General features: G+C 44.7%; 1 protein-coding gene across 1 annotated transcript in view; it reads left to right on the plus strand.

The window, feature by feature from the left end:
* LOC144722045 (ADAMTS-like protein 1) overlaps positions 1-22,196 on the plus strand; it is a 142,758-nt gene that overhangs the window by 115,593 nt on the left and 4,969 nt on the right. The window contains exons 11-13 of the mRNA XM_078600124.1: positions 11,216-11,354; positions 15,587-15,637; positions 20,865-21,069. Of these exons, the coding sequence (XP_078456250.1) occupies positions 11,216-11,354; positions 15,587-15,637; positions 20,865-21,069 (395 nt within the window). The remainder of the gene's footprint in view (positions 1-11,215; positions 11,355-15,586; positions 15,638-20,864; positions 21,070-22,196) is intronic.

Below are 22,196 nucleotides of genomic sequence, written 5' to 3' on the forward strand. Positions count from 1 at the left end.
TGTGTTTGTGTATCTGCGCTTTTTGTAATATGTCGTCGTGGTCTAGTCGCCCCATGAGCCTGCCTCTGTTTGTGTGCATGTGTGGGTGGTCTTCTGATGTGCAACAAAGTATTAATAATGGCATTAGTGACTTCATTGAATTAGCGCCCGAGGTTATTGGGCATGCCTTTAGTACCAGCATGTTCAGCGGCAACAGAAACATTAGCCTAATCACCCAGTATCTGGAAATTTAACGGGGTTTCTCAATGCCTTTCTGCCTTAAGGTTCACGAAACCAATGCAGTTGTTTTCCTTATCCTCCAGTGAAGGCTATCCAAACAACTGCCCCGAGGTTCTGAGCATTTAACCACCGCCTCGCTCATTACGCACTCGCCCCAGTGTTTCCCCTTCGCACCTTCCGCGCAGTTACCGTCCCGCGATTTTCACAGAGTGCACACGCCAAGGGTGAAACAATAATAGCGCTGTCACCGAAAACCGAATTTCAGCCCTAAGTGGGACTGACTGCTCGTGTGCAATGTTATTGCAGCAACATTGCAAAGACCGCGGTGCCAAAACTGTTATTGCTTACAAATGGGCCACATCATTATTCTCTTCTCTGTTAACGTGGCCTCTGCCTCCAATTTGTTGCATACCAGATTAATTTCTGACGTGTCCGGGTGTCATGGAGAAGCGGGGCTGTTGGTGTCAAAAAAAAAAAAATCCTCGCTGCCCCGTGCAGTATTTTGGAACGTGCAGGCAGCCCGATACCGCCGCCGTTTCTTTTGCCCCGTCCAGCTACCGTCACTCAAAGGACACGACGCGTCCCGTCAAGACGGATTAGCGTGCTCGGCGCTGGCAGCTACCACAGAGGGCGACGTTGCGAGTGGCAAAGTCGAGCGATCCCCCTTTTTAAATGATCGCTCGCGAGGCGCTCGTGTTGGCAATCTTTTACATTTTAGTGAGTTTGGCCACGACCTTTTTACGGAACTACAAGCGGCGGTGGGGGAACATTACGTCCCTTGTTGGGGGGTATTACGCGAGCGGTACGGCATGGGTGATATCCATGGGGTACTTTGCATTTGCAAGCACTCTCTTGCCTTTTGATGTTCTGCTCTTTTGACTGTGGAACAGTCATTAAAGTAGGAATCTTCATGAACAATGACATGCCTCCCTCTGAAAGTGATTAGACTTTGTCACAGCAAGATCTGGAATTCTGCCCCTTGTTCTAAGTTTGGTGTTTTGGTCTGAAAAACTCCAGAAACGATCGCAGATTGCGATGAGGTCAGGATGTTTACTGGTACCCGTTTTAATTTCATAGGCCTTACATATGAGTTAAGTTGACCTTCATTTTAATAACCTCACGAATTCAGGGAATTCAGAAAAAATAAGACGCGTTTCACATTTTGCATCTTTTCATGTGGTGTTAGTCACGTGGTGTTAGTCATTTTTATTAAAGATCTTAATGGGCAACATTTCTGCGAGACGAAGCTCAACACATTCCTTTCCTCTTCATCAAGTTTCAGTTTACAAAGTTCGTACATACAACACGAATTGTGTGTTTTTCACGTATCAATTCTAAGCAGTGTATTGAAAATGTTTAAATGCATTTCAAAAACTTCATACTTGTTAAAAAAAAAGCTACAATGTCAATGATAATAATTGTGTTTTATGGTCCTTTGCCAAGCCACTGTTGGTCATGGCCGTTGTTTGACCATACTTCACCACATTGGCCAGTATGAGTTGGTGGAGGGGGAATGACACCCAGAACTGGTTTAGATAACGCTCACCACTGATATCAGCTGCGGCCAGCAATCAAACTCAAGATTGCCGGGTTCATAGCGCACATCGCTCACCACTGCACTGCACTTCCACTCCCCAGGTTCACCAACGTAGCACGTGTTAGTACGTATCGACTGCCTCCACTGGATTCACTTACCCCTGCCATAGGATTGTGGGAATTTCTACCCATCGGTTTAGGCCTCCCAATTCAGGCAAACAGTTTGACTTGTGTACGTCATTGTAACATTACACAAAGCAAGTGTCTCGTTTTCATTAAGCACACTTTGACGTGCATATTATTAAAACGTACATTTTCGTCATCTGCCGTGTCTAAAATTAAACACTTCACGGGCCGTTGATCGCGCATTGCCGTTGACGGGAGCAGCAGTGGAATGCGTGAGATACGAGACGAGCGATGGCGTGGACTATGGGACCTAGACCATATCTGAGACATCAACAAGCGCGCATCTGCAATGGCACGTCGACGTTGGAAAATCAGAGCCAGTGACAGAGCGGCGAAGCTGTGGAGGATAGCGTGTGACTTCTCGCTGCGCAAAATTCGCGGCGGTTTGTCGAATCGGAGTGACCTAAAGCACCGGAGTCGGTGCTGAGCTGGTGGGAGACTGCCAGTTGGTGCCTCCAGTTCGAGCGGTCCAGGCAGATGGTGTTTTGTTGCCTCCAACAGGTGTTTGTATGAATCGTGGAGTGCCGTGTGATTTATAGTGGAATTGATGGTAATATACTCCCTGCAGGACGCACCGCCCATGTGAATACAGGCACAGATGTCCCTGGCTGCTTAGAGCAGAAATATTCGCCCTATATTTAAAACACATATAAATAAACTCTTTGAGTCCACGTTTGAATATTGCACAAATCTAATTCATCATTATAATGTATTAACACTTTAAAACTTTTAATTAGGGTATACGATTTCGAAACAACAACAAAAATATTGTAGCATCGATATCTTTCAATCTGGAGTGAAACATTTTTTCAAATTAAACACACCTTGGAATGTAATGTTGAAAATGTAAGTGCTGTGAAAACTAACATTGTCCGCTTATAAGTGTTATGTAAACTAATCGGTGTATAATTCAGCGGCAGAACCATGTGGAATAAATATACACATTAGACGCGTATAGTTTGGCATGTAAATTTTTATGTCATTCATTTTGTCTGGAATGTTCAGAGCAGAATTTAAACAACTTGGAAGGGGTGTGTGCAGAGACCGTTAAAATATGGAGAAAATGTATTTCCCCCCGAATGTAAAATGTATTGTTTTGTAATTATTGCTGCATTACCTAATACGGAAAAAATAGCTTGTGGGAATGCCCTAAGTATGTATGAAAAAGCAAGCAACACTTGGTTGACAACACCATTGCCTTTCTTTACGTTGAAACTGCAACAACTTACAGACCCAAAGTGTTTGGCTCATGTATTGCTGGCCTGGCTATGATTTCATATCCATCATCAGGGGAGACTCAAAAATCCTAGCCACCCTTCTGAATTGTAGAGCACTCCCAACTACATACACTACACCTGCACAGGCAATACCACACATTGTTCAAGACCTAGGAGCCAATTGGTAAATTATTCGAGGCTGTTCTAATATGTGGTATGGACATATTTGCGGATACATTAAAAGCGGAGATATTGCTGTGGTGTAATTATTAGCACACTAGACTTGCAATGCAGCAGTTTAAATAGACACGCCACAGTTGGTCGGCAGGCAGGTCACGTGTGGTGGTGGGGTAAAGTGTGGGTACTCCCACCTCTGCAAAGATATTTAGCCAGTGTGGAAGAGTAGGCCAAAATTCCCTCCAGAGAAGGGCTCTCTAAAGCTCCCGCTAGTGGAGGCCCTTCTGTCAGCAGTGGCGTGGGCAAGCCAGTTGAGGGCTGAACCTTTACATTTCACATGGACATATATTATTATACTCATGGTGCATGCATTGAACTATGTATGTAAGATGCAACAATTAATATTTATACATATATTCTAACATCGCAATGAATTACTATAGAGTTTTATAGATTCGTAACTGTTCTAGCTTTTACATATAGTACAAGGACAGCATTTTGTGATTTTTTAAAATGAAACTTTGGCCTCACATGGTGAGAGGTCATCAAATCGTTGAGGGAGTGAATCATCACGCTCCTAATAGCACGCATGTGTAGAGGAGAATTTGTTATTTGGGTAGAGAATGTGACTCCACCTGGATGAACCTTATCCACGGAATGTCCCAGGATAATAAAACACTGAATCAGAATCAGGATCTTTATTTATACTGGAGGAAGTATCACAGTACATGGGAACGCAGGCGGAAGGCATTTGCACTTGCGTTGAACTTTCAAGGTGGGTGATAGAACTCGTAAAATCACGTAATGATGCAATCATGCCCAGAAAACAGAATATCTCACGGAGTCATAAATACCGCTTGGGAACAGGAAAAACACTAATGCGATTCAGCTGCAAATTCTCTAACTTGTGTCTGTAATCCACACAAGGGCAGTGGAGGTGGCAGCGTCATGGGGTGAATTCCAACACGGGGGCTGTAAAATTGCTGTGTGCCCAGCATCACGATGATTTCACACAAAGCAGAGCCTCTGTTCTTCAAGGAAATGTCTGAGATTTCAGGGCAGCGAGGGCCCGGCCAAGTAAATTCCAGCATCACTTCCTGATGCCAGACGTTCATGATGGCATCTGGAATTGTCGTAATTTTCAGCTCCATGACTCCGTCGTCAACCATGTTTTTGTAAACTGCTGGATGAAAGCCTTCCCACGCCATCGTATCCCTCATGGTCCGACAATTTCACAATCCGTCTCACTCCCACAGATGAGCTGAGCTCCATCTCTGGGGCAATCACACTTTTGGGTGGGGTTCCCTCATTTGCCTACGAATCCATCGCTAGCCTTGTCAAATCAGCCATCATCTCTTGCAGTGATATGTCCTGCCAAGTTCACTTACTTTCAGTGATGTATCTAATTTGCGTTCTCTGTTTCATGTAACCTATTTCTGTCTGTCAGTGTAATTCCCACCATGTATTTCTACAAGTTTTTTTGTGGACCTCTCAGTATTTGTTCCATTTAGTTTGTATCCGTGTCCATGTCAATTATACATATGCCATGGCAGGTAACATGTATTGTTTGTAAACTATCGTTAATCACATTAAAAGGTTTGCATTCTCAAATGTCACTTTCTAGAAACTCACCATCTTTCACTCTTCTGTTTATTTATTTGAACGGTTGGCTATGTACGGTGCAAAAGAAGTCAAACATACATACGTGCATTTAATTTCCCTGATCCCGGTTCACCTTCAACAAAAAGCCACAAAAAGGAATTTAAAAAAATTCTTAAATCCAAAATGTTATAAATTCAAAACTCATACCTATGCCCGAGGTATTCAATACTCTGGTGTGTTTTCCAGTTGTGCCCCTCTGGCATGCGTATCTTCAAATGTTTGACAACGTTGTTGTCCAGAGACACAGCGGACAAAGGAGGTATTCTCAGTGTGCTGCCCCCATGTCTTGGTTTCTCCGTCTCTGTATAGGCCTCTTCCTCTTCTCCATGTTCTTGATTTTTTTTTATGCCGGCACCGTTGCAGAAAAAACCGAGCGTGCATTGGTGACATTTATAGAGAGAACAAACATGACCTGCTCACCTTGACTTCCCTGCAGTTAGATGCACCCCGCCTCCACATAACCTAGGAACATTCAGAAAATACGCCGACAAAAATTGCGATTGCTTCAAATGCAAAACGTAAAACTGCGCTGGAAGAGTGCGGTGAAGCATTCCAGAGAAGTGTTCTGCAATGCTGTTTTTATTTGAACAGAGTGTCTTTCATGTTGATGGGTCCGTGATCAGTTTAAATGTGATCTCGGTAGTTGTGTTTGAAACTGAAATGTGTCGACTGAGTCAGTGGGGTTCAGCTCACAACTACAAAGTACTCCAAAGCGCCACCCATAACCACTATCTATAAATCTAACCTCTTACCCTAATATTCACCCAACCCGCATTTTAAATCTATTGGACTTGACTTGAGTCAAATCTCATACAACCTCATCGCACGACACTTAGATCAATCAGAATGCTTACAAACACCGCACCATTCACATAGCACCACATGTTTTAAGTACACCACAACTTACAACTGCGAGGTATATGAAAGGGTGTTATAAAGACAGGTGAAGTTAATAAATTAAACAAAGCTGCCATTGGTAGGATCACACCTGATGTTAAGTGTATATGTAAGGGAGATTAAATCAGAAGGTCAACACTCTCTTGAGATCTCTTTGCTATGTACCATCTGTCAATCACTCAACATGGCCTCTTCCTAAACTAAACGATTTTTTTTATTTTACCGGGCGAGGCCCACTCAGCTACATGGCTTTTTTTCAGAAGCGACCTGGCCACAACTGATAGCAGAGCGAAGTGGCTCATCACGTGGGAATGTATAGTAGCCAAATACTCGAATCGCACATTTCTAAACGTGGAGGGAAAAGCTGGGGGAACCGGAGAAAAATCCACACAACCGTAGGGAAAGCATGCACATTCCAAATATAAAGACGCCAGGGTTGGGATCGAACCCACGCACTTATATATACCAGGCCAGGTAGTTAACATCTCACCACCATGGCACCTCTGCTCAACTCATGCCCAAAGAAACACATGTGCTCGTACAGTACCACACTGCACCCTATTGGCTGTGGGCCATCAAGGTAACACATTCCTGCGGAGGGAGCTGGTAGGAACGTTGGGTTGCTCGGTCAATGGCCAGGGTCAACGGCGGCGTGGTGTATTCCGCAAATATGGCCGACTGTGAGGGTGGGCACAAGCCGGCGTGAGTAGGTTAAACGTTGAGTTTTATAAGGGCACCACGGGGTGACCAGCCCCTCCCCACTCAGCCCCACCCCTCCCACCCCCCACCCAGCCCCACCCTCCCCACTCAGCGCCTCCCCATCCTCCCCTCCCCACCCAGCCCCTCCCCACCCTCCCCATCCAGCTCCTCCCCACCCTCCCCTCTCCACCCAGCCCCACCCCTCCCATTTTTGGATACAGGACGGATGGACAGACACAATAATCCCCTGTGGGCTGGTGTAACCAGGAGGTTCCTACCTGTATAAATTTGATTTCAGGTTGAGTTGAGTTCTTTTACGTGGAGAGCCAGAGCAAGTGCTATGTTGTCGTTTATAATGTCTTGTGCATCATTCTTTCCGTGTTCATTACATTATGATGAATGTCGTGCTAATGTATTACCAGAAATTGGAAATTGAGTATTCAAAGAAAAAATGCCATCTATAGAATCATGGTAATTGATTGAACAATCTCGGAGTCTACAGAATCTGGTTGACCCTTGCAGCCAATAATCTCCTGGTTTTTGTAGACAGTAGGACATGATGTCATCGTTAAAAAATCAATAATACTATTTCAAATAAAATCAAGTATTTGGTAATTCTGCATTGGTAGTGGTGCACAAACACGAAACACATTCATCAATAATGCTGTGGCCTGAAAATGAAAAAATCTAATATAAAAGGTGACGTTTCAAGCAATGGCCCTTCTTCGTAGCAAATAAATGAATAAATATCGGACGAATGTCAGAACTCGGTAGGAAATATTAATGAGTATTGAAAACCCAATATCCGCCATGCTGATGTAGGTAGTTTTTTGTAAGTTGTTGTGGCACTCGCAAGAACGTTTTAAGCCCCAAAAACTCCGAGTTAAAAATCAAATATATTTGCTGTTCACTTTACAAAATTATGGGAATTGATTAAATGAAGAACATAGAAAAAATGTATAAAAACTTAAGGACCTCACGGTTGGGCACATTGCAATGACACGCAGCGGTGGTACCAGCAGCCCATTAGGGCCCTACGCAGATATTATTTTTGGGTGTGTCACTTGGCTGCACACAATTTATGCTGGACAAGTCCCACGGCAGTTATATATCACAGTCGTGTAGAATAATAATTTGACTCATTACGTTCTAGATTTGAAGCTTTCGTGACTGCAATGATTCATATTCTCAGGTTTTTTCGGTAAAGTCACGTAGGTAAAAACATTAAAATTAATTAAAGTAAAATAAAACAAAACAAAAATAAAATTCACGACGTTTCGGAGGCAACACAAGTCTCCGTCATCAGGTGGGACCGTCACAGCCGAATTAGCTGCATCAAGTGAAGCAATGATTCAAGATGTAATCCCTTATAAGCAAGTTGAAGGGAGGTGGAGAGGGGGAGGGGAGAGCTTATCAGGCTGTGGTAGCCAATGAATGGAAACGTATCGGGAGGGAGGAGGAGCGGTGATCAAAGACTGCACGCAGTGCTCAACACAATGAATGGAGACGTGTCGGGACGGAGGGCGAGCGGCGATCAAAGACTGCACGCAGTGCTCAACACAATGAATGGAGACGCGCCGGGACGGAGGGCGAGCGGTGATCAAAGACATCACGTAGTGCTCAACACAATGAATGGAAACGTGGCGAGCGGTGATCAAAGAACAATGAAGAGATTACTGTTAAACACTGTGGATGTTAACACTCGGTGAAGTAAATTAAAATAGTGCCTGTCAGATAAGATGGTCCAAAAAGTGTAATTAAGTCTTTTTTGCGTGGTTAATAACATATTTCCAGTGATTACTGAGTTTGTACCCATCATCACGGTTGAAATTATGTCTGTGTTTGTATATTTGTATGGCTTCGTGTACAAACCTTTGATGGTAGCCCGGAGGTTTGCAGAGAACCTTGGTCTCGGAAAAGACAATTTCATGAGAGCCCGCCGAGTTGTAGCAATGATCGGCAACGGCCGAAGAATCAGTTCTGCCGTGTTTCAGATCTGACTTGTGCTCGCGGACACGATCAGCAACATGACGTTTTGTTTCTCCAATGTAGCAATCACCACAAATGCAACTCAATTTGTAGACTCCAGGATACTGTAAGTCAGGAACGACATCCTTCACAGATGGAATCAGATCACGGATTTTATGCACTGTACTGAATCGGACTTGGATCTTATGTTTGTTTAGAATTTTGGAGATCTTTTTGGTCACGCCTGCTATGTATGGTAACGTGATAGTTTTGGTCGGAGTTTCATGTGGTTGTTTCTGTGTGGTGGGAGAGACAGCTTGGCGGATAGTGCGGTCAGAGTATCCGTTCATCCTGAGGGCCCGATGTACATGTCTTAATTCATCAGTCAGGTGGTGTTGGTCAGAAATGCCATGAGCTCTGTGGTATAGCGTTTTGATGAGAGAATTCTTTTGAGATGGGTGGTGGTGGGAATCCGGTTTCAAGTAGGAATTTGTGTGGGTGGCTTTCCTGTAGACAGAATGTCCCAAGGATCCGTCAAGCCGCCTCTTAAACAGAATATCCAAGAATGGTAGTTTACCGTCTTTCTCCACTTCCATGGTGAATCTGATAGATGGGTGTCTAGAATTGATGTGGTCCAAGAAGTGGTTCAATTCTGGGAGGCCATGTGGCCAGATGACGAAAGTGTCATCCACATATCTCTTCCACAGGGAAGGACGCAGGGTGGATGTCTGGATGGCGTCTGATTCAAACTTTCGTCATCTGGCCACATGGCCTCCCAGAATTGAACCACTTCTTGGACCACATCAATTCTAGACACCCATCTATCAGATTCACCATGGAAGTGGAGAAAGACGGTAAACTACCATTCTTGGATATTCTGTTTAAGAGGCGGCTTGACGGATCCTTGGGACATTCTGTCTACAGGAAAGCCACCCACACAAATTCCTACTTGAAACCGGATTCCCACCACCACCCATCTCAAAAGAATTCTCTCATCAAAACGCTATACCACAGAGCTCATGGCATTTCTGACCAACACCACCTGACTGATGAATTAAGACATGTACATCGGGCCCTCAGGATGAACGGATACTCTGACCGCACTATCCGCCAAGCTGTCTCTCCCACCACACAGAAACAACCACATGAAACTCCGACCAAAACTATCACGTTACCATACATAGCAGGCGTGACCAAAAAGATCTCCAAAATTCTAAACAAACATAAGATCCAAGTCCGATTCAGTACAGTGCATAAAATCCGTGATCTGATTCCATCTGTGAAGGATGTCGTTCCTGACTTACAGTATCCTGGAGTCTACAAATTGAGTTGCATTTGTGGTGATTGCTACATTGGAGAAACAAAACGTCATGTTGCTGATCGTGTCCGCGAGCACAAGTCAGATCTGAAACACGGCAGAACTGATTCTTCGGCCGTTGCCGATCATTGCTACAACTCGGCGGGCTCTCATGAAATTGTCTTTTCCGAGACCAAGGTTCTCTGCAAACCTCCGGGCTACCATCAAAGGTTTGTACACGAAGCCATACAAATATACAAACACAGACATAATTTCAACCGTGATGATGGGTACAAACTCAGTAATCACTGGAAATATGTTATTAACCACGCAAAAAAGACTTAATTACACTTTTTGGACCATCTTATCTGACAGGCACTATTTTAATTTACTTCACCGAGTGTTAACATCCACAGTGTTTAACAGTAATCTCTTCATTGTTCTTTGATCACCGCTCGCCACGTTTCCATTCATTGTGTTGAGCACTACGTGATGTCTTTGATCACCGCTCGCCCTCCGTCCCGGCGCGTCTCCATTCATTGTGTTGAGCACTGCGTGCAGTCTTTGATCGCCGCTCGCCCTCCGTCCCGACACGTCTCCATTCATTGTGTTGAGCACTGCGTGCAGTCTTTGATCACCGCTCCTCCTCCCTCCCGATACGTTTCCATTCATTGGCTACCACAGCCTGATAAGCTCTCCCCTCCCCCTCTCCACCTCCCTTCAACTTGCTTATAAGGGATTACATCTTGAATCATTGCTTCACTTGATGCAGCTAATTCGGCTGTGACGGTCCCACCTGATGACGGAGACTTGTGTTGCCTCCGAAACGTCGTGAATTTTATTTTTGTTTTGTTTTATTTTACTTTAATTAATTTTAATGTTTTTACCTACGTGACTTTACGGAAAAAACCTGAGAATATGACTCATTACGCTTAGAATAGTTTAATATTGTTGTGAAAATTATGAGCTTTCTTTTACTTAAAAAAAACTATCTTAGGTTATATATTCTATGGGTCTTTCGGTAAAGTCACGTAGATAGGTTCAAATTAATAAAAAATAAAATAAACAAAAACTACGACGTTTAGATCGCAACACAAGCGTTCGTCATCAGGCGGAGAGAAAAGGGTGGTAAGCCTCTAAATGCAACTGTTTATAAAGGTTTAATTCGGCGTAACCATAATTTGTATTGTGAATCCGGTGCCTCTTGACACGCATGGGGCTCTGAAGCTTGTGCTTAGTTTGCCTTTGTCTTGTGCCGCCACCGAAGAATCTTCGTGCTTCTCAAGCGGACACATGGAACGTCCGGGTCCGTGCAGCGCGATCAGCTGACCATTGAGTTTCCCCGTCTGTGGCTCAGGCTACCAGCTGACGTCGGCCGAGTGTGTGGACATGCGGAACGCCCGTATCGCCTCCGACCACTTCTGCAACTATTACCCCGAGAACAAGAAGCCGAAGCCCAGGCTACGGGAATGCAGCATGGAGCCCTGTCCATCCAGGTAAGGCGGAGCACCTGGCAAGGTGGGGCGCGGTCACAGTGACTCAAGCAGCCCGTGGTGCCCGTGCTTTGGGCTTTAAGTGAAAGTCACGTGGCTGGGCAACTCCAGGTTTTGTCGATGCTGCTGCTGTTGCTACTGTCTCGTTGCTAATTGTGTGGCCCGATTATCTTCTCGATGGGTAAAAGATATTCACCAAAGCAAAACTAACTTCCAGTCAGTCTAACACGTAGTAGGCTTTCGCGACCAATGTTATCCATAATAGACGTGTTTTTGGGGTTAATCGCGTAAGTATTAATGTGTCGTTAAACCCACCACCACCCGACACAGCCAATTATTAGCATTGGTTTGCTCTCCAACACACCGGCGTGCTGAACTAGTAACTAATTGGCATGTTTCTTTTACGTGACAAACCTTATAATTGGGTGTGTTGGGTGGTTGTAGGTTTAACGACACATTTATATATTTACGTGATCTAATACAAAACAACCTCTGTTTTGGATAACTTAAAGCCCTGTATCACTCCACCACTGGGTGGAGGTCTCCAATGCCGTATCAGTCACGTGAGTTCTTTGGCCATACATCACCACGCTGGGCAGTGTAGGGTTTGGTGAACGGGGGCAATGGTCCGGGTTCAAATGTCATTCGCCAACTGATGTTAGCTGTGATCGGGAATGGAACTCGAGTGATTGTGGGTTGATAGCTGCGGTGCGTGACGCAGCGCCACCACTCCGCCCTCGGGAAACGCGCTGTGTGGCACATGTACTCTATCGCGTTTGCATATACAGGGACTCCTCTACTTACGAACGAGTTAGGTTCCAGAGGTCTGTTCGTGAGTCCAACTTTACTCATGTCGATTCCAAACATGTTGTACGGCATGTACGCTAAACACGGGGAATGGCTTTCAAAGTTATAGATGCCACTGGTTCTTCATGTTCTACAGGTGTAGATGCCACCACCGCCATCTATTGCACGGGGCGGTCGAACTTACGACTCTCGGTACGAACAAGCAACTGGGACATACGGACCAAGTTTGTTCGTATCTCTGAAAGTTCGTAAGTCGAATGTTCGTAAGTAGAAGAGTCTCTGTTTACTGTGTGGCGTTTGCTGGTCAGCTTCCTCTTTGAGTCCACACATGCTGTATGGACGGCGGGCTTGTTCTCGAGTGTATGGACACTCTGAGACTCAATTTGAGTTCATATGCAGGGTGGTGTGTAAGTTTTCTCGACCCACCCCAGCAACGGTGTTTTTATGATAATAAAAGACCCCCTTGCTGCCGTCACTGGGGTAAGCAACCTACGCCGCTCACGATCCCCCGCCACCAACCCTGCACATTTGCTTCGGCTTCGTGAGTGACATTAGTGCGTACTCTTAGTTCTCTCGGTAAAGTCACGTAGGTAAAAAATGAAATTAAAATTAATAAAAAATAAAATAATAAAATCACGACGTTTCGGAGGCAACACAAGTCTCCGTCATCAGGTGGGACCGTCACAGCCACTTTGCTGCATAGTCTGCAGCTGCGAAGGCATCGCCGATAAACGCAGTCCCGCATTGTTAATGTCTAATCGCATCGACCACCCCGTGGGCTGACGGAATGCGAACGGCAGTCCGCAGTGTCCCCGGGTGTTAAAAGTAATCACAGCGGGGAGAGATTAGTAACGGAGGTGACCGGATTTAAGTGCACCGTGAAATGCCTGTTCAATGCAAGAAGCATCTCTTTTTTAAGAGTCTATAAGTCGACTCGGAAAGAATGTTTTCCAAACCGCAGGTGGGGGCATGGGGGGGGAGGACCAACCCTCCCAGACCCGGGTTGCGTAAACGTTCAAGCAAGGCTGAGTCAAACAACGGCCGGTGCACCGGGGGGGGGGCTTTTCGTGTACGGAGGGCACAAAGGTCCCCCCTACATATAACGTATTCCACCAGGAACGCACGTGCCGTGCGACGTTGCCTGCGCAGGTGCACATGCGAAAGGGTCAAAGGTGAATACGGCAGAGGGGTGGTGCCACCGCGGCCACTTCTCTTGGCTGCTCGTCGCAGTGCAGCAAAAGTGCGGGGTCATCCTTCCTCCCATGTAGGCCACCTTTCGCCTTTTAAAAAAATAATTCTCCCCTAGGAGAATGGCACTTGCTTGCAATCTCGCATGTTTCGAAGCCGAGCCCTGTAAATCGCACGTGGGGGTTTACTCCGTACGAGTGCGGCTCGAATTTGTAAAGGAACTCGGGCGAGCGAGACAAAAAAGTGGTTAGAGAATCTCTTCCCCGTGACATCAGCGCTTGGACATGGTGCGCAGCGGTGTCAGCGCGCGTCTGCCAGAGACGGCGTTTGCTTTTTTTCTGCTCGGGAACAGCGCCTGGGAACTCGTTACCTCTCTTCACGAGCGCATGCCAAAGCTCGCCTGATAATTATAATTGAGCTGCCGAAGCAATATCAGGCTTGGGGCACAATGCCAACGGGGTTTGTTCTCGTGTAATTGTAACTGATGCAGACGGTCTTTTGGCAATGAGGCCAAACGCACTGCACTGCGTGGCTACACCTGCAATGCACGCATTGAGCAATGCGATTCTGTGCCGATCTACCCCGAGCCCCGTGAATGCCATTTATAGGAAGCTTGCTAAGCGAAAATGTGGTTTTGATTTGAATGGAGCTGCGGACTCATTTGCGCTAATAAGTAAAATGTAAAAAAACAAATGTAAAATCTACATCTGTCATTTGAAAGACTTAGTGTGTCGTGTTTCACGAATATAGGGCTGCGTGGTGGTTATGTTTTAAATAAGACATAGACTTTCCCCCATAATTATTTTATATATATTATTTTGCTCCTATAGTGCATATGTGGCACTATTGTATTTGTCCAAAAAAAACATTTTATTCACAAAGATGTTTGGTTCATCTCAGCTTTGGAGCAATTTCACAAGTGAGCATTGTGGGTCCAGTAGTCATGTGACTCTGCAATAGCCAATCGTACGAGTCACTCGACACGTTTTGGAATTGTTTTTCTTCCACAAACCAAAAAGAAAAACCTCGCGTAAAAGATTGCATAGATTGGGAGAACTGCAATGAGCCACAGTTTTGTGGCCGTGTACTGCAGTGAACTTTAGTAATTTATCGGGAGCAAATGCCCTTTTTTCTTCCTGCTTATCGTGGTGTCACATTGCATCTGCCTCGTGACCGGGTTCGCACGCTCGTTCAGCTGCCAAATCCACATGTGCAGCTCAAATATTTACTCTCTTTTTTAACACGAGGAATCGCAAACAATGGCGACAGATGCATGAAACCTTCTACAAACTCGGAGCTATTATTGCCATTAACGTGCTGACGTCAAAAATGGTGAACTTTAAACGTGGCGTGGTTATTTGTAATAACGAAATGAATGAATAACAGTCTTGTGTCAATCTACTGCATTTTGAAGGTCTCCGATGCCATGTCATGAATCAAACTCAGATGGCCTCGTTGCAATTGCATATGACATAAATCCTTCTCTGTCCACACATTAGTCCTAAAGTCACCCTATATCTGTTTAAACGTTTAATCTTTTTGTCAATTAATTTTGTAATTGTACTATGATCAGTCTAAAAATAATCCGGCTGAGTCAACATGCACTGCAGGAAATTGTCTATTTAACTTTGAATTCGCAAGTATTTATGTTTGTGCAATATTTTTTTATTCTCACGTGATACAGTTTGTTTTTGAGGCTTGTGTTTTTGGTCTCATTTCTATTTGCTTCAATGCGATTCTTCATTTCATTCGTTTTCCTTTTTTGCCAGTGTTCGTGACCCCGTCAATCTTGCAAATGATAATTTTCCGGGTCTCTCACCTGGCAAACATACGAACAAAATAAACAAAATCAACTTTAAACTTGAACTTGGTTCATAGCGTAGTGCGCTATATACCGCGTCAGCACACCGCCCACATTTCGTAAAAAAAAGAAATTCTCCTAAATATATTCAAGGAGTTTGTAGATATCTTTAAAGCAGATTCACTCTGCATTCTTATTCATATTTTTGTTCCTCAAAGATCTAATTTCAACTAAACAATGTGTCCTATCTAGCACCTTGCCAATGCTGTTGGTTCCTTTGAGACGACATTTTTTTCTGCGGGAATATAAGCTTGCACACAGAGGCACACACATGCATAGGTACTTTACTTTACGCGAACCGATGTGCGGTAATGCTTTAACGCATTTAAAAACAAAGTGAGCGTGTGATGTTGTGTACTCTCTGCCGTTGTTTTTGCAGCGATGGATTCAAACAGATTATGTCTTACGACCACTACCAGCCCCTCCCACGGTGAGTGATGACGGCATGCGGGAACACTTAGCGCGCGGCACGCTCTGACCCCCGACCCCTCACTTTCTCCACGCTCGCCGATCGCGATGAAGCTGCTTCAAGAAAAATAAATGTGCGAAAGAAAAATGTATAAAATTGGGAACACGTGAATGAATAGTTTTTTTTTTAAAAAAGCCAAGACAAACGCGAAATTGTCAGCTTGATGCGTTGCACACGTCACTTTTTTTCTTACCGCTGAAAGAACGCTGCTGATTTCTGACGCGCTTTGAGAGTGGATGTTATTTTTCTCTTGGCATTAATTCGTATTATTACAGTTAAAGCAACGCGCTGCTCGATAACCGTACGAGGGTCTAATAATTCAAGTGCCAGAGCTGGCTGACTCGTTGTTACTCAATGAAATGCATGTGAAGTGTCCCGTTTTGCTGAACTGTAAATTGGCAACATGTGGAAAATATTGCAAGCAGGATTGTGTCAGGGAAAGAGCGATAATCGTTTTAAAGTACATTCAGGGCATCTGTATTTATAATGGCAATATTCCTTGCTTTTTATTGCTTTCTTACTAACTCTTCATTCCAATGATAGGCATATGTATGAGATAGCGTTATTTTCTCCTTATGTAATAATTTTTTGGTATTTTATAACACTGGCAGACCTTTATTAACAATTCGTTATTTCAGAATTGTATTTGAACATCAGCATGTTGATGAATGTATTTCAGTCATTGATGTCCTTCGGGTGAAAATCCATTCAGAGTCAACATCACTTGTTTTAAACATAGCCCTGTGTCAGTTCAGTTATATGGAGACACTTGTTCATATATTTAATATTCTTAGGTTTTTTCGGTAAAGTCACGTAGGTAAAACATCAAAATTAATAAAAATAAAATTAAACAAAAATCACGACGTTTCGGAGGCAACACAAGTCTCCGTCATCAGGTGGGACCGTCACAGCCAGATTAGCTGCATCAAGTGAGGCAATGATTCAAGATGTAATCCCTTAAAAGCAAGTTGAGGGGGGAGGAGAGGGGGTTGAGCTCATCAGAATGTGGTAGCCAATGAATGGAACGTATCGGGAGGGAGGGGGGCGGGGCTCAAAGACGGCACGACGTGTCACGTAGAACGCCTCGGGAGGGGGAGGGGGGGCGGGGCCAAAAGAATGAACGACGTGGTACACTTTTTGATTTTAAGCTTTCGTGACTGCAGGGATTCATCTTCTTGGTTCTTTCGGTAAAGTCACGTAGAAGGGAAGTAATAAAATAATAAAAATAAAACATAATAAAACAATTCTCACGACGTTTCGGCCACAACGCCTGAGGATGGCTGCTTGCGTTGTGGCCGAAACGTCGTGAGAATTGTTTTATTATGTTTTATTTTTATTATTTTATTACTTCCCTTCTACGTGACTTTACCGAAAGAACCAAGAAGACGTGGTACATGTCGACGGCGTGGACGCGGTTGTGCGCAAGCAACTACTGCTGCACACGCCAACGCATTGGACAGAGAGGGGGAGGGGAGGCCTGACACACATGATAGAAAATAACGAAAATGCCCATGTTTATACCAATGCTGGCTGAACAATGAAGAGAGTACTGTTAAACACTGGGGATGTTAACACTCGGTAAAGTAAAATAGTGCCTGTCAGATAAGATGGTCCAAAAAAGTGTAATTAAGTCTTTTTTGCGTGGTTGATAACATCTTTCCAATGATTACTAAGTTTGTACCCATCATCACGGTTGAAATTATGTCTGTGTTTGTATATTTGTATGGCTTCGTGTACAAACCTTTGATGGTAGCCAGGAGGTTTGCAGAGAACCTTGGTCTCGGAAAAGACAATTTCATGAGAGCCCACCGAGTTGTAGCAATGATCGGCCACGGCAGAAGAATCAGTTCTGCCGTGTTTCAGATCTGACTTGTGCTCGCGGACACGATCAGAAACATGACGTTTCGTTTCTCCAATGTAGCAATCACCACAAATGCAACTCAATTTGTAGACTCCAGGATACTGTAAGTCAGGAACGACATCCTTCACAGATGGAATCAGATCACGGATTTTGTGCACTGTACTGAATCGGACTTGGATCTTATGTTTGTTTAGAATTTTGGAGATCGTTATGGTCACGCCTGCTATGTATGGTAACGTGATAGTTTTGGTCGGAGTTTCATGTGGCTGTTTCTGTGTGGTGGGAGAGACAGCTTGGCGGATAGTACGGTCAGAGTATCCGTTCATCCTGAGGGCCCGATGTACATGTCTTAATTCACCGGTCAGGTGGTGTTGGTCAGAAATGCCATGGGCTCTGTGGTATAGCACTCCGTGCCGTCTTTGAGCCCCGCCCCCCTCCCTCCCGATACGTTCCATTCATTGGCTACCACATTCTGATGAGCTCCCCCCCCTCTCCTCCCCCCTCAACTTGCTTTTAAGGGATTACATCTTGAATCATTGCCTCACTTGATGCAGCTAATCTGGCTGTGACGGTCCCACCTGATGACGGAGACTTGTGTTGCCTCCGAAACGTCGTGATTTTTATTTTATTTTATTTTTATTAATTTTGATGTTTTACCTACGTGACTTAACCGAAAAAACCTAAGAATATGAATCCTTGCAGTCACGAAAGCTTCAAATCTAAAACATATATTTAATGATAATAATAACAAGAATCGTGTTATTTTATTATGCAATGAGATGTTTGGCCAATTAAATGTTTTCGATATTTCCAAGTGCGAGGAAATTGGAGTACCTATAGAAAATCACCAACATTTGAGATGATAACACGCAGAGCTGCGCACAGATGGATTCCATCCACTCAGTGTGCTTCTGTCTCCCAGCCACCGTGCATCCCGGTAGATTTGGGTAGTTTGATCTACCAACGCTCGCCTCCTAATTGCACCACTGCGTCCAGCTCAAAGCCAATTCAATAGCATGGAAATATTACATTGGCATTACAAGAAATACATGTCAGTTGAGTAATTTTTGCCAGCGCAATAGTTATTAACGATAGGGATAGGAAATCTCCAAATGTTCGAGTAATCCGTTAGCTTGTAAATAGCATAATAGGCGCCATATGGAATCTCTCATTTAACAACAATGAACAATGGCCTGTGTCTGGCCTATAAGAAGTTCAACATACATAGATACATAGTTCCCCAATGCTGGCAGACAAGTCAAAGTGTTTCTCTGCTAAAATCAGCATGGGGCAGTAACCCACCTCTCTTGCTATACCTGAGCCAGTTTTGGATATCCCACATTCTTCTGGCAAGAGCCATTCCCTCCATGAGACTTTCACTGTCCCGCAATGTGGCACTCAAAAAAGATGGTGAACGCGTTGTAGTGCATGAAGGTGTTTCGTGGTATTACACATGATTATGAAGCTGTATTTAATCATGTGTAATACCACGAAGCACCTTCATGCACTACAACGCGTTCACCATCTTTTTTGAGTGCCACATTGCGGGACAGTGAAAGTCTCACGGAGGGAATGGCTCTTGCCAGAAGAATGTGGGATATCCAAAACTGGCTCAGGTATAGCAAGAGAGGTGGGTTACTGCCCCATGCTGAAATCCAGCTTGTACGCACTGCAATGGAACCCGAGTGAGGAACTTAGATCAGGATTAATTGGGTGGGAAAATATTGGTCATGAAGCCGACTCGTCAAGGTTAGGTTCGGGTTAGGCAACATTAGCCGAAGGCGAGTTGGCAATTTTTCACACGAGCACAGCTGACTGAGTTTGATGACACAAATTGGAGTGGTACAGAAAAAAAACCCTGCAGAAAACAAGGTGCATTCTCTAGTTAATCCCTCACACGTGCATGGCCCCAGTAAGGGCTTCTGTATTGTGTAGAGGTGTAAGTTAGGGCGGTTGGTGGGTGCCAGGTTTGTTTTCCTGAGAGTCGATTTTTTTTTACAAAATCCACACCAGCGCCCCACCTTCTTAACAGCCTTGTGGAATGATAGATGTGGAAGTGTGCAAGCGTGTAATTGTATCTGCGCACGTGTGCGTTTGAGCATGGCTGCGTACGTGCGACAGGTCCTTGCACCGATCTACGATACTAATCTAGCGATCTGGGTTCGGCCCCGTGAATGGTCGTGTCGCCCTTCTCAATGAGCGTTGGGCAGCAGTCCGCCCTATTGGTGGTCCAGAGCCAGCGGTGAAAATGCCATACTCCATGGCAGGGTCCGGTTTCACCATGAGGATAACTACTTTTTGACTCCTCAAAAAAGTGTTACTCATTTTATCAGCTCCTTTGATATGACGGTGCCACGCGGCTGGGTGATGGAAATAAGAATAACAAGAATGCCCTCGATTTCTTTATTTTTACACAAATGCCTCACAACATTTGTTCATGAAAGCCCTGTTAAGGATGTTTGTCCCCTTCCTTCTCAAGTATCTGACAGGTAACCGGAGAACACCCCACACATACGAGGAGATAACGCTCAAAATAATGCAATTTAATGCAAACAGCCTACTTGCTGCACTGCAAAATCTATTGAGAATCTCGAGAGTTCTGCAAGGTTTGGTGTATCACGCACACGAGGACCTCTGCAAGATCCAGCGACCATGGGGGAAGAGGGCTAATGACGTCTGCATTTCAATTGATATTGAAATGCAAGCACACGGCATCATCGTGGCCATCTACAATGCGGCGATGCTGTTCGTTACTTGTGCTATCAGAGCCACAGCTCGGCTTCCGCAGTGGAAAACAACTGGGCACCTGCTGAGCCACGCTGGGCTGGCTCTGCTCATTTGTACAGTGGAAAAAGAGGGATAAGGGGGGGGGGGGGGCATATGGCTATTGTCTGCCCAGCGGCCTGCCTGTGAAAGATCAGGACATCTATTCACTCTTTAATTGTCTTCACTCCTTTAAAAGAGGAATGGACGAGATACACTCTGCTTCTGAACAGACAATTGAGTGGATGGCGAATCTAAGATTACATCTTTAATCTGCTGCTATTGATCCATACGAAAGAATAAGACAATTTTTATTTGACCAGGTAAGGCCCAATGACCGACACAGCTCTTTTTTCTGAATCGCACCTGGGAATCGCAAATGACAGCTCAACGAAACGGCCCATGACGTGCAAATGTGTAGCAGCCGAATACTCTGAACGCACGTCGATTCTAAATGCGGAGGGGGGAAAGAACCGGAGGACCCCGGAGGAAAATCCACGCGACCACGGGATGAGAGAGAGAGAGGCACGCAAACTCAGTGTGGTGTGGACGTGGACCGTGCAGGTGGGAGGGAAGCCCATGGACGGCGTGCTCCAGCTCGTGCGGCGGCGGCGTGCAGTCGCGCTCCGTGTCGTGCGTGGAGGAGGACCAGCAGGGCCACCTGGAGCCCGTCGAGGAGTGGAAGTGCATGTACGTGCTGCGGCCGGCGGTCACGCAGCCCTGCAACCTCTACGACTGCCCCAAGTGGATGGCGCAGGAGTGGTCTTCGGTAGGGAGGAGTGGTGCCTGGAGAGGCAGTCCACGACGATCACGACCCTAACACGTGGCAAATAATAATCACGTTTCGCCAATTCAATTTATCCAATTTCGATTTTTTTTTGCAAAATATCTCTGTTGTTGCTGTGAATAGCCACGGTGAGATTGTATCTCCTTGTCTTTTTTATGAATCTGGTTAATAGTCTATTCATGGTCAATTGCAAAAAAAACTTTCTAAAACCAGCTTGGTCTCACGGTTGGTTGGTCTCTAAATTGACCATAATTTTTTTTTGTATGGTATTCGTGAAGAGTTTACACAAAGTGTGATGATGATCACAGACAGCACTGCTGTCAATTACTGCAACAACACAAATAGACGTCAAAGTAAAAGTTTCTCTTCTCTATTGACAGTACTGAGCAGGTGGTGTAAATTCCACATTCCCATGCCTGAGGCCAGTTTCTCCATGAAAACTTTGATAATTTCTCACAGAGTGGTATTCATTTTATCGAACCCATTGGGACAGGAGTCTGAGTCGACCCCTGACCATAACTTGAACGCACCATCTTCAAGTGTTTATAACAGCATTGAACAAAGAGACAATGCTATATTTGTGTTCTATGGTCGGGCTCTTGGTCATCCTCCCAAAGTAATACAAACAATAGCCAAGTTTGTTTATTTTATTCGACTGAATTTGACAAATTATTCTTGAAATGTGGTATTGTTAAATGCATCATAAATCGCTGATTGTGGCTGGCAATGAGAGACTGGAAACAGCAGATGGTGTGGAATGAATTTATCTCAGTTACATTTATTGTGATTCCCATCAAGGGCAACATTCATGGTGCAACAGGCAGACACATGCTTAGTAATCGCTCAGCATGCCTCCTCCCCCGAGCAAACAAACTATTAAGAGGCCAGAAAAAACTTGTGGAGCCAGCAAAGGGGTCATCGTTGTGGGATATCAAAGGCAGTTTGAGGGGCATTTGCCACATCAGATTCACCACGTTGCTCACTTTGCACAGGTCAGTCAGTGTACGATGTAGCTTCGTGCCAAAAGCTGTCATAATTAACTCAACTGTGCTTATTCTATGGTTCTTTCGGTATAGTCACGTAGATAGAAAAAATAATAACAATAAAAT

The sequence above is a fragment of the Lampetra planeri genome, chromosome 13, assembly GCF_965212315.1.
Source record: "Lampetra planeri chromosome 13, kcLamPlan1.2.h2, whole genome shotgun sequence".
In the NCBI taxonomy this organism is placed as follows: domain Eukaryota; kingdom Metazoa; phylum Chordata; class Hyperoartia; order Petromyzontiformes; family Petromyzontidae; genus Lampetra; species Lampetra planeri.